This window comes from Eufriesea mexicana, unplaced genomic scaffold (genome assembly GCF_001483705.2).
Source record: "Eufriesea mexicana isolate 0111107269 unplaced genomic scaffold, ASM148370v2 scaffold549, whole genome shotgun sequence".
Classification (NCBI taxonomy): Eukaryota; Metazoa; Arthropoda; class Insecta; order Hymenoptera; family Apidae; genus Eufriesea; species Eufriesea mexicana.
In genome coordinates, this window is record NW_016908719.1 from 441,903 (window position 1) to 454,126 (window position 12,224).

Here is a 12,224-nt window from a genome sequence, read left to right on the forward strand (position 1 = left end):
CGCGAGCCCGTTGCGATCAAATGGCAAACGTCGCTTTGACAAACCACTGGAATTGTTTGCAGGGAAAAAGACACTCCTCGGAAGGACACGCGTCGTGGAAATAGAGTCCGGGCGCAGCGAGTAGTACAAACGCGTAATAAAGTCGGCAGACCGGGCATCGTGCAACACGGCGCGGCACGAGCAAGAATTTCATAAAGGAGAAACGCGAAATTCGGTTGAAAGACGAACAGGGCTTCCCACCGCGGGATTTGATTTAAGGAGAGAGAGAGAGAGAGAGAGAGGAGATAGCAGGAAAGAAAAGGAGGAGGGAAAAGGGGGAAAAAATAGGAGGGGTCCGAGGTTACAAACGAAAACCGTGTCGAGGAAATTTCTCGCGTCCAATTCCTCGGTATTTCGGGCATCCTGTCGGAGCAGCCTCTTCGATAAGAACGTTCGAGGGGCTCGAGTATGGGACGAATGAAGATCAGGACGCCGCGAAGGCAGAGAAACGGGAGAGTAACTCGATAAAATTGACCGAGTTATACGGCTGCATGAGCGGTACGGCACTCCTGCGTCGTCTCCGTGCTGTCCACCGACATCACGCAAATCTAATTCCTGTCCCTGATAACCGAACTCATGCCGAGCGTGGCAGAATATTCCGCCAGGATCGCGCTTCTTCCGAATTTTCCCCTGTCGACGTATTTCAGCCAGAGCGCGCCCCATTCTCGGTTGGATAAGAAGACGTATGTAGGTGTGGAGAAAGCCCTCGACGCAACAAATAATCGTAGCTGATGCTGCGAAAACCAACGAGATTTCCTCGAAACACGCGAGCCATCGCGCTTTCAGACATCTTCGTCGATATTTCGCTTTTAAACTAAATATAGTTTAAATACGTCGAATCGTTGTTTCGTTCCTGCCCTACCCGTTTTCCCTGGCCGATGGTGCACCTAGTTTTTGCTACTCCGCGAAACGGTATATGCATTCCCGTTAAAAAATATCGATGAACCGGAACAAGTACCGAGAGATTTTTGTTTACTCGGACCGCGTTTTCCAGACGAGTGGAAATCAATCGGCGTCCGAGCGGCGAATATCGAAAGGGGAATTAATTTCAGCGACGCCGCGCTAATCCGGTTAGACCGTCCCTCCTACTTTGAGAAGCATAGAACGCGCGTTACCCCTTATTTCCACGAGCAGATTGCGCGTTGCCACGACGCGTGAATTTAAATGTCCCCGACGACTGAGCCCCCGAATTCTGCCAACCCCAACCACCTAACTTCGCGGAACGCGCATCGAAAGGACCGCATTCGCGATCCGGAATAACGTTTACGCCTCGCCGTCTGGCTCTCCGCGTTTCCCCGAGTTTTCGTCGAAAAAGCTCGCCTACCACCGCGAATCGAGACGAAAGCACGAGAAGAAAGAACGAGAATAAAGGGGAGCGAATCGAAACGAAAGAAAAATTAAATTCCGGGAATACAGTTAAGAAGGGCGAAAGAACCGTGATGCTGAAGCGGAACTCGTGGTGGAAATTTAGAGGCAGCTCGTACGAGGACCATCGTTTAACGTATTTTTTCGTCCACGTCCAACTTGCACGCGCCACCCTCCGGCACGTCCATCCGTTACGCTGCCATATTCTCGTCACTCTCTTTCCACGTGGCCGTAATTTATGAGCTTTAATTAGCCAAGATGCCCGAGGCCAGCCAGACCAGCTTCTGCATTATCGTAACTAACCCCACCGCAGTCGTATCACTGTTACCCCCGTGGACCCACCCTCCCACAGCTGGCTCGTTGTCGTGCTCATCCTCCACGAAGACGGCCAGCAACCCCTGTTCCCGGCTCGCGCCACACGCGACAGCGTATCGAGTCGAGGAAATTTCGCCTACGCCATTAGCAGCTACCACGATCCTTTCTTTTCTCGTTGTTTCGCGCGATATCGATCCGAAGCGATTATTAACCGCTTAACGGGCAACATATTTCTTCGTACGTTATCGTTTCGATCGTCGGTCGGGGCAGGAGTCGGTGACCCTTTGTTCCGCGATACAGCCTGTTGCTCCGCGCAATTTACTAGGGGTGGTTATCGTTTTACGCGGCGAATTCTCGAAAATTTCCGACCCTCTTCGACGCGAGACAAAACGTCTAAACGAGCGTGGTATAAATATCACGGATACTTTGGCGAACATGAAAATCTCATCGAGGGTCGGACGGTTGGAGAGGACCGTTAAGGGGTAGTTTTCGTCGTACAAAAGTGATTTATCGTCCGTCGGTTGTAAACTGTTATTGAAGGCGATATACATTCTGGAATTTCAACGCCCCTGTACAGGGTGGACGACGGTTCTCGTCGTACGATGCGGAGAAGAGGGGAAAAATGTGGCAAATAATCGTGATGACCGACTTACCTGTAGCACCGATTTGTCGAAGCCAGCTACGAGGGCAGAGGGCGAGGAAGAAGGCGAGGGTGAGGACGACGGCGAGGAGGTGTAGACCGAGGGACTACTGGTAGTAACGGGGGTCGAGGGTGTCGAGGGGGCAGGGGAAGGTGTCAACCCCCGAGGGCCCCCTGCAGTTGCACCCGATGCCCCCGGTGCAGCTCCTGCAGTTTTGTCGACTTCTGTAACAGAAAAACGAGAGATTTCGTTAGGCAATTATTCTTCTAGAAAAGACAGACGGAATTAGTGGTTTCTCGAATGACTATAAATTCTACAAATTAATAACGGGACTGCTGAAGCAATCGACGACTACGAAATCCGGAAATCCAGTGTCTCGTCGTGATTTAATACTCGTCGCGACGAATTACGGACCTTCTCCATTTTCTACCCCACAAGTGGAGTAATCGAACCAAGATCCCGATGAAATTACACTTGAACAGAGTTTGGCGTTAGGACTATCCACCAGCGACCGATATTTTTGGCATCTGGCAAGTGGAATCGATATTCTCCACGCGAACGACGCTCCACGTAGTACCCTGGGGCGAGTTCACGCGTGAATTATATGGGGTAAACGTATTAAAAACCGTCGTGACCCATTTCGAGGCCAGCACGACGGAGGCCTCTAGGTTCGGCCCGACCAACGGCGTCGAGGCAAGAAAACTTGTAATTTTCCGGTCGGTCGGCAACATTGTATTCTTTCTCACGCGCGGCAATAGATAATAGGGACCAAAGAGGGGGTGGTGAACTCGGACCAAAGGAAGTCGGGACGGAACGGTTTCGAGGCACGTACCCGGGCCAAAGGCACGGTCAATTCATTGAATAGGAAAGTAACTTTCATAGTTTATAAGTTTACCCTCCGAACTCGCTTCGGATCGAGTTAGCGGGAAGACGCTAGGAAGACTGGGAAAAGGGAGACAGAGAGCGAATTCACGTCAGGATCTCGAGCGAAGAATCTTCGAAGATGCGTTTAATATGCTCGGCTCTAATGTAATTGAAAACTTTCGGGGATTCGTTTTCGTGGCGGTCGATTTGCAACGCCTCTCGAGAACTCGAAAGCCCGGTCGGCCGCTCCATAAATTACTGTCCCGATGATCGAAGCGGTTGAAAATATTCCTCCCGTTTGCATCGCGCTGCTCTCCGCGAGATAACATTTCGAGAGGCCGCCCAATTAGACGGATCTCCGAACCGCGGCCAGCCGTTCCCTTGATTTATTATCTCCCGCGGAATTTTCACGCTAATAATTTCGCCGAGCGTCCCCGCTCAGCCCAGGCCAACGTATTCCCGCGGTCGGGACGGCGCGATGCGCCGCCATGGCATTAAACAGAGGGTAGAGGAAATAAAGTCGAAAAGAAAACCAGCCCCCTGATACCGCTTTAGTGCCCCGCCCGTTTCGGTCGCGAAACTTCTCCGGTAGCTTTCCCGTGTTTACGGTCCCCGTCTACCTGGCCGCGCCGTGTTCGGCGGGATTAATTTCGTTAACGCTCGTCCTCGACAGGGGTGCGGTTGCTTAACCGCGGTATCCCTGCTGCTTGTTCTTCGCTTCGTGTTTATGGATCTTCCTCCTCGTTTCGCCTCGCACAGTCACGCGACTCGTATGCCGAAAAGGCGTCGAATTCGCCCGTTTGCTCGAGGAAGCAAGAGAGACGAGACTCGGGTAACGAGAGTTTGGAAAATTTTCAACGAACGTCGAGCGGAAAATTTACCATCGAAACGACCGGTTGGTAACGAGGACGAAGCGTTATCGTAAAGATTTATCGCGTCGTAAAAAAATTACCAATCTCCGCTCTATCTCGCGACTGTCACGGTTATCGAGGCGTTCGTGCCCCTCGCGAAGGATCTCGAACGCGACTGATACGCCAAGATACGCCCCTGGAGATCGTAACTTACGCACGGGCGTTCCTCGGAATCCACTTTCGCGGCGGCCATTATATTTTTATTCGCCGAGCTTTCGCGTTCCCGACAGTGCCGGGCTATGACATTATCTTAACAACCGGAGGGGGGACAAGCTCGTTTTATTGCTGAATTTCGTTACGTTGCTGCCTGCAGTCTGCAACGGAAGTCGAGAGGCGAAACGAAGGCAGGTTTAAGGAAACGGGACGAACGACAGAAACTCGTTTGCCCGCGTAATTACTCATGAACCGTTCGACTTTCACGGACGAAGAAATATTTCTCGAGCACCGAGACGACGTATCTGGACGTATTCGACGAAAAGCTTCTCTCGTTCCTGTCCTCGCGGTGTCGCCAACAGGTTAATCGCGGAGCAAGATCTCGCAGCTAGACCTCCGACTTTTCTCCCTCCGTCTCGTTGTTAAAATAAAGCAGGAATTTATCTTACGGGCTCGAATTTCTTCGCGCAAGTCAAATATTTGCCGACGATTTATTTAAATTTACGGAAATTTCGAGAACATCTCTGCCCGGGGTACACCTCCGTTCGATAACGCGAATGAAAATTTATGGCCGGTCGAAGGGACAAAAGGGTCAGGATTAACATCGAACGCCTCGACTAATCGCGAAACTTTCCATCGATAATGCGCGAGAATCGTTTTAAACGACTTTAACGATCTCGTCGAACAGATCGAACAGATCGGAAATTTATAACTCGAGGCTTGGACCCCTCCACGCTCGAGTACGGAAGGCTCGGTAATACTGCTAGATTCTACCGAACAGTCCTACTCGTACAACGAGCTTCTCCTGATCGATTTATTAACCGAATCGGCGGATAAAAACGCGAAACGGCAATTAAAGCGTCCGAGATTGCAGCGACAACTTGCTCGTACAGGTGTCAGACGAAGTTATTCCTGACGCGGAGGTTAAACAGCGAAATTAACGGCGGACCGGTGTCGCGCGATTTATGGGGCAACGCGAAACTCCATGATACACTGCACGTCCGTATTTGCGTGCGTGCACCTGTACCCTAGCTCTCTCGATGCCCGGACGAGAGCCGGAAGTTGCCGAAGCGCGGGTAAGACGGAAGCTACTCGCCGCGTACAAACCTCCGAGCGTATCTCGAACTTCCATCATAAGTTCGCCCTGCAGCTAAGTCCTTTTCGCATTCCGAAGTTGGATAGTCCCCGAACCAGTCGCGCAACTTGAGTTACACGCTAAATACATAATAACAATGCTCGCATAAAGCCCGAGCGCACCGACCCCCGCTGCCACCCTTACATGCCGTGTAGTCCCATTAGATTATGCTAATCGAGAAGGAAATCCCGCCGCAACGGGAAGAAACGGAACGTGCGAACGCCGCTTAAAATTCTCCTCGGCTTTTGTTCTTTAGGGGCTTTAGCGGCTGACGCGTACACTCATACGTGACTCGTATCGCAAGACTACTTTTTTCTCTCCGCGGAATGAAGCAAAAAATTTCGCATGCGCGACAAAATGTCGCAGGTACGTGTGCGTGCGTGCGTGCGCGAGTACGCGCGTGTAACGCGGCCGAGCGTTCCGTTCTTAGGCGGAATAAATCAAACGCAACCCCCATGGGGAACGTTTGTCATGCAAGGGATCCGCCGTTTGACTGGCGCTAACCTCGCGGATCGAGAAACCACGACTGGGGTTCGTGGAATTTCGGGGTTCGGCTCGATTTCTATCCAATTAAGGTCCGTTCGATCACCGCGCCGTCAAAACAACGCGGGTACCAACGCGGAGTATTTCGCGCACGGTATTCGCCGCGTGGCAGACCGCACACCCTTCTCCTTTAATTCGGAATCTGTAACGCGGGGACCGGTCCGCGAAACGGCGTTGAAAGAGAGGGTGCTTTCCGAAGAGGACATTCGTAACACTTGTCGCCGCGGCAGCTGCCAAGAGGGAGTTATTGCTCTCTCGTAACAACGGCAACAGGGGTGGAACTTTTCCAACGGCGCGCCGTCAACGGGAATCAGACGCCTGGCCAACGTCGGTCTTTGAAAACGCGTCAGCTCTTTATCAAAGCTAACAAGAAGCGTCGACTGCCGCGTCGCTCCTAACCGAGTGGCTGTCGCGCGAGGGAATCCATCTTCTCGCGCAGCTCAGCCCTCCTGCTGCTTGCTCGTACATGCGTAAACGCGTGTCCAATTGCTCCATCCGACGAGCGATCGAAGAAACCACGCGACCAATTCCTCGCTAATTTCCTACGTCAACCTGTCGTCGTTGTACCTGACATCTTTTCCACGATCTACGCAGCATCCCCGTTCTTTTATCCGCAAACAAACGGAATCGTGTCGATTTCCATGTAGACGCAACGATCCCTTTACCGTATCGCGACGAACGCCGTTATATTCCCCGGTGTCATTTGTGCGACGAGCGTCACGCGATTTATTCGCACGTACGAAGCGCACTGTGTAAGACGAGCTCGGTGACTGAACGAAAGGGAGAGAAAGGGAGAAGAACGGCGAGAAAGTGGAAGAAGAAAAGACGAAAAAGAAAGAGGGAAGTGAAAAATAGGACGAATTTGCAGCGAGAAACATCAATTCTCACTGGCAGTAGTTTTATTCCGTGGAGGCGGTGGCGGCCCGGGCAGAAGAAGCGAGCGGAGAAAGCGACCAGGGTACTTGAAGCCCACTTCCTGGTGAAAAATAGGAAAGCCACGCGGCGAGCTTAGCTCGACCGTCCGTTCGCCTGTCCGCCTGTCTACCAGGGGGGATAAGTGATGCGACAGTACGGGCCGGGAACCAGGGGAACGAAGCACCACCTCGACGAGAGGAGGGAGAGAAAGAGGGCTTGGAGAACTCTCCGGGACGGACAAGGTTAGAGAAAGTGGGGATAGCCAGTGAATGAGAGTGATAGATTGCGCGACGCCATCCCCTGACACTCTTCCAACCAAAGGCCAGCTCGCCTATTGTACTCCGCGAGCCGGAACCCAATGGTTGGACAATCTAGACTTCCGTTCCGCTAAACGCGGCCACCCTCCAGCCCCTGCGCACCCTTGCTGTTTGTTTCCTTCCAAGGACTTTATACTCCCGGTCACAGCGGCAGAAACACCGGTGACACCGACTTCGTCGAGGGGATGATATCGTATATACGCTAGCCGTCGTCCTCGACGCGTGAACGAATCGGTGTTTCCTCGTCGATTAAGCGGTTTAGCGGATTTACGGTGGATAGAACTGGAGTAAATAATAAGGGGACGGGGCGAGAGTGTACGAGGAACGGAGGCGTAATCGAATTCGAAGAACGAACGTACCAACTTGTTAATTATCCTACGTGATCGCAAAGGGGAAAAGGGGTTGGAACGGGTGCACGGGGTGCGGAGGGAATGAAAAGCAAAAAGAAGCGGAGGCTATTTCGAGGCAACCAGCGTATCCGGTGTTGGCGTTCGAGTCGCGATTAAGCGGCGAAGAAAACCAAGCGGAAAATCGAATGAAGGTCGAGCGGCGGGAACGCGTGGTTGCCGTCCGAAAATTAACACGTTTAATTCCGCGAGCGTTGGCGATCGCTCGCGCCGATCCGCGCGTTTCACGGCCAAGTCGTCCGAAAAACGAGGGGAAAAATTAAAAAAGTATTTCACCGCGATAAATCGCGACGAATTCGCGTCGCGTGGCGGACAACAGCTGTCACGCCGCTATGAAGTCCGTGTTTCCGCCGGAAGCGAAGTTTACACGTTGAACATCATCATCCGGTGAAACTGACACGGGACGACAAGAAATACACGGCAAATTCGACCGACAAGTAATCGCGCGAGACGCGGATAGTTCCATTAAAACGCTTCGAAATATTTATTCGAGTTTTTCGTCGACGAGCAACCGGCGATAAATCAAGGGCGGAAAAAGACGAGCAACGAACAGGGATGCAGCCGGATTGCATCGACCGGTGGGAAAGTGATACGCGCCTCGATGAACGCCGGCTATTGTACGACCATTAACGAATCAAAGTAATTAGGTAGACGCGTCTCGCGCGAAACAAAGCGCGTAAATCGTATCGCGCTGAAGAGCGCGATAGAGGGACACGGCCGGGACCGTTCATCCAGACAAATCGCCGTCAATAAAACGAATAGATATCCGTCGGCGATACGAATGTAAATGAATCGATAAAATCATGACGGATGAGGACAGGCAGGACAGGATTAAAAGATTTCGCCGGATAAACCGGGGGCGGAAGCTGTTCGCCGCGCGGCCGCAACAAGCCGGAGGTCGAAACTGTGGTCGGACGGTGAATTAAAATAAAGCGTCCGCGCCCTGCCTACCAAGAATACCAACTTCGCGGAAGCTTAAAACTCCGGCTTCCCGCTAATACTTACCCTCGTTTCCCGTGATTTTCGGTAAAACTATCTCGTAACGTTGAGTAAATCTTCCGACGGATTCTCGCCGCGGTGAACTCGATTCGTTCTGGCCGCAACCCCCCGTGTAAAATATAGATATCGCGCGTGTATGTGTGTCTGTACGTGTATGCAAGTAGTACACGTGAACTTCGTCTGAACGGGAAAAATGTTTAAATCGCGTAAAGGGCATATAACGGGGACGGTGAATTTTATTCGAACGGTTTTTTACTGCGCGACGCAGAGGTGGATTTTATCGCGTGAAAGTTGAAAAATGCGGTAAAAATTGGGAAGAAAAATCGATCGGGACAGCGAAATTAATAGTTAAATGGAATTTAAAAATTTAGCCGCAGCGGAAACGCGCGTGGATGACGAGTTGCCGCGGTTGTGTATTTTTTTGCAAAATTTTAACCGTTAGCTTTAGAGGGGCGTAAAAGAACGATGACAAGCGATTTGTAAAAAATTCAGCGAATAAACGGGGAAGAGGGTCGGAGAGGGCGAGCGCGATGAGTTTATACGCGTATCGCGAAGGAAGAGGGTCTGAGACGTATACTCGTTTCATTATTTCGATTTTAATTTCGCCTCTAACCGTATACCTGTTAGCGGAGTTAAATATTTACCGGTACTTCGCTACCCCCTCGCGTTCCCCGTATCCCGCGTGTGTCCTAGAAGCAACATGTTCCAGACATTATTACGTTCACCTGACTTTACCTTACGTAAACTCCAGCGTCTTGATATTAAAGCGCTGTGTAACCAATGAATTTCATTACTACGACATCGTCCTCGCGCGGGTATCACTCGTTAAACGCAACGGTCGTTCGTGCGAAATTTTCCCCCCCATCTCGAAACTTCGAAATTTCTCCGAGGTTCTCGCGAGCTGATTTAATTAAACGACGAGAAAATCGCGTGATTTATTTCGCGCGAAATCGAACAACGTACTTGGCTGTAAAAACTTTCCGAGAAAGACAGAAACGCGAATGGTGTTTCGAGCGACAACGGCTAATTCGACGAAGCGGGCGAAGCGGACGAGACGTGCTGTTTCTCGCTCGAACGAAGCCCGTTAAACGTTCCATCGAAAGTAAAGCGATGGAAAAGCAAAGGAGAAAAAATAGCCGGTGGATGGGCGGAGAAAAAGGAAAGGAAAAGAAAGGGAGGAAGAGAGGGTAAAAAGAGGGGGGCGGAGAGAAGAAAATGGACCGATGCTTTCCTCCCCGTGGAACCATCATGGCAAAGGACGAATTAATCTGGCTTCACGCAGAGCGAGCGGCCCTTTTGCCCCACGTTTTCGATGTAATTGAATCTCTCGTCTTTGCCAAGGCAATTGTTCCGCCCTTCTCGCCCCCGGCCGAGAATTCAGGGCTGCTCTCTTACCGCGAGAAATTAATCTTCTCTTTCGCGGAAGCGATTCCACGGGCGAACCGGCGCGGCGGTAGAGAAAAATAAAAGCGATAGAGCTCTCGGTTCGGTTTTCGATCCTCGACCGAGAGAGAGAGAGAGAGAGAGAGCCATTCCGTACACTTCCCAGGCTCGATTGAAAATAAATTCCCTCGATCGGCCTTCTCCCGATGCTCACACGCGTCGCTATGATCCCGATCGTCCGTTTCGTGTAAAAAATTTAAGTAGAGAGAGAGAGAGAGAGAGAGAGAGAGAGAGAGAGAGAGAGAGAGAGAGAGAGAGAGAGAGAGAGAGAGAGGGACGAAGATGCCGAAGGACCTATATCGGTGCGAGCTCGCGGTGAGAATCTTCGAGGGGTAGACCTATTATAAGGGATGAAGCGGACGAATTCGCGATTATTTTTCCGGAAGACGTTCGGAAGAAAGCGAGCGAGAGGAGAGGGAGCCGCGACCAAGCTCCATTAAACCTTATCGTATTAGGATAATAGGATTGCTTTTATTACAATGTCCTCGAACAAGGATTTCTGTTTATCAGCGCGAGACACTCCCATCTCGTTCTTCTGGGTACCATGCTCGCTGGAAGGCACGAAGACAACGGGGAACGGCGACCAGGAGAAGACAAGGGACACGGGGGCGGGGGAGGCTGGAGAAAAATTACTTTCGCGGCAAGACGTGACGGAAATGCCGGAGCGAAGATTGCAAAATTACGGGACATATTTAAATATTGCGGAGCCCCGTCGAGGAAAGTTTATCGACGACGGAGAACGGCTCGCCTCGAACGGCGGCGACACAGTAGCAACTTTTAACGCGAAGGACGGCACCTGTAGGTCGAAATTACCGAGATTTAATAAATCCAGTCGCCCTCGAGGCGGCGTAAAAAGTTGCCGGGACTGGGATGGGGCCCGGGGAGCCGGAAGATTACGATAAGCCAAAAAAAAATGAAAAAATTCGCGAACCGATGGAGCGCGTTCGGCTCTTTGAAATTGAATGCGCCAACGTCTGCGTCGCGACGTAAGCTTCGCGTTTCAGCGCGTCTCGGCGAAGATCATCGGCGTCGGAATATGCCGAATTTTCAGCGAAATTCCTCCTTACCTCGCGGAGACCAAGTCCGCCGGAACAACGGGGGTAAATGGTTCGAGGGGGAAGAAATAACGCTCGAATGCCGAAGGAAACCCGACCTTAAGAAATTTTTGCACGTTCCAACGCTGCTTCGCTCTCGCGTTAAAAGGTCTATCAAAAAGCGCGGCACAGCGCGCGAACATGATCGCGGCCGGAACGCATCCAACGGTATGTACTATAAGCGATAAAAGCAGATGAAAAACGTTCCGGCCTGGGTGTACGAATAAAAGACGCGAACTGGAGCTCCTTCGTCTCCTCTCGTCGACAAAGAATATAAATCATATGCTTAAGGAAGTGGTACGGCAGGAGCGGTGCTCCTTTTGTAAGGAAGATTACGGGGTGCAAAAGAGTTTCCTCATTTTTCATCGCGGCGACCGTCGAAATTAACATATTCATAAGATATTTATCAAGGTATCTCTTTGACACCTATTTTTTGAGCGCACCGCTTATGAAACGAATAAATTAGACGCGACGAGGGACCATCTTTTCGGGGTCGGCGCGAGGAGAAAATGGAAAACGAGACAGAGAAACGAGGACGAAAGGCGATGCTTCGCGTATTTCGGTCAACCGCGAATTTCTTTATTAAAGCGAGGAAAAAGGCGGAGAGCGAGGAGTAAACGTGACATCGGGAATAAGGGAAGGACGGAAAATAGGAAAATTCGAGCGGGAGGAAAAAGCAAACGACCTCGTTGGATTCGTCGATACGACGCGAGCGTTTAAACAGGATAATACGCCTGCTGTACAGGCTGGTACGTTCTCACCCCGACTACACGCGCGCGCAAAGCCGCATACGTAATTCCGGGACGCCGCCATTGGTGCTTCGGGACCTCGAACAGAACAGCCTTCGTAATAGAACCGTGGATTTGACGCAGGGATGATCGCCGGTAACGCGTTCTCCTGCGGTGTACACGCGTGCGTGCGGACGCGCGCGTCAGCGCCGCTACGTTCGGCGTGCGGTGTGCAAACACGGGGCTCGGTTCACGGCGTATGCATAATTCAAGAATGCGTGTGTCGTCGATACGGCAGCGAACGACGCACGATAGTTATGCATATGTTCCGTGCGGATGCTGTGCCGCATACCGG

At 51.5% G+C, this 12,224-nt stretch overlaps 1 protein-coding gene across 1 annotated transcript in view; it reads right to left on the reverse strand.

Moving 5' to 3' along the window:
- The window catches only part of LOC108545796 (dystrophin, isoforms A/C/F/G/H), a 460,097-nt gene that overhangs the window by 383,201 nt on the left and 64,672 nt on the right, over positions 1–12,224 (reverse strand). Inside the window, exon 34 of the mRNA XM_017897579.1 lies at positions 2,373–2,584. Coding sequence (XP_017753068.1) covers positions 2,373–2,584 — 212 coding nt within the window. The remainder of the gene's footprint in view (positions 1–2,372; positions 2,585–12,224) is intronic.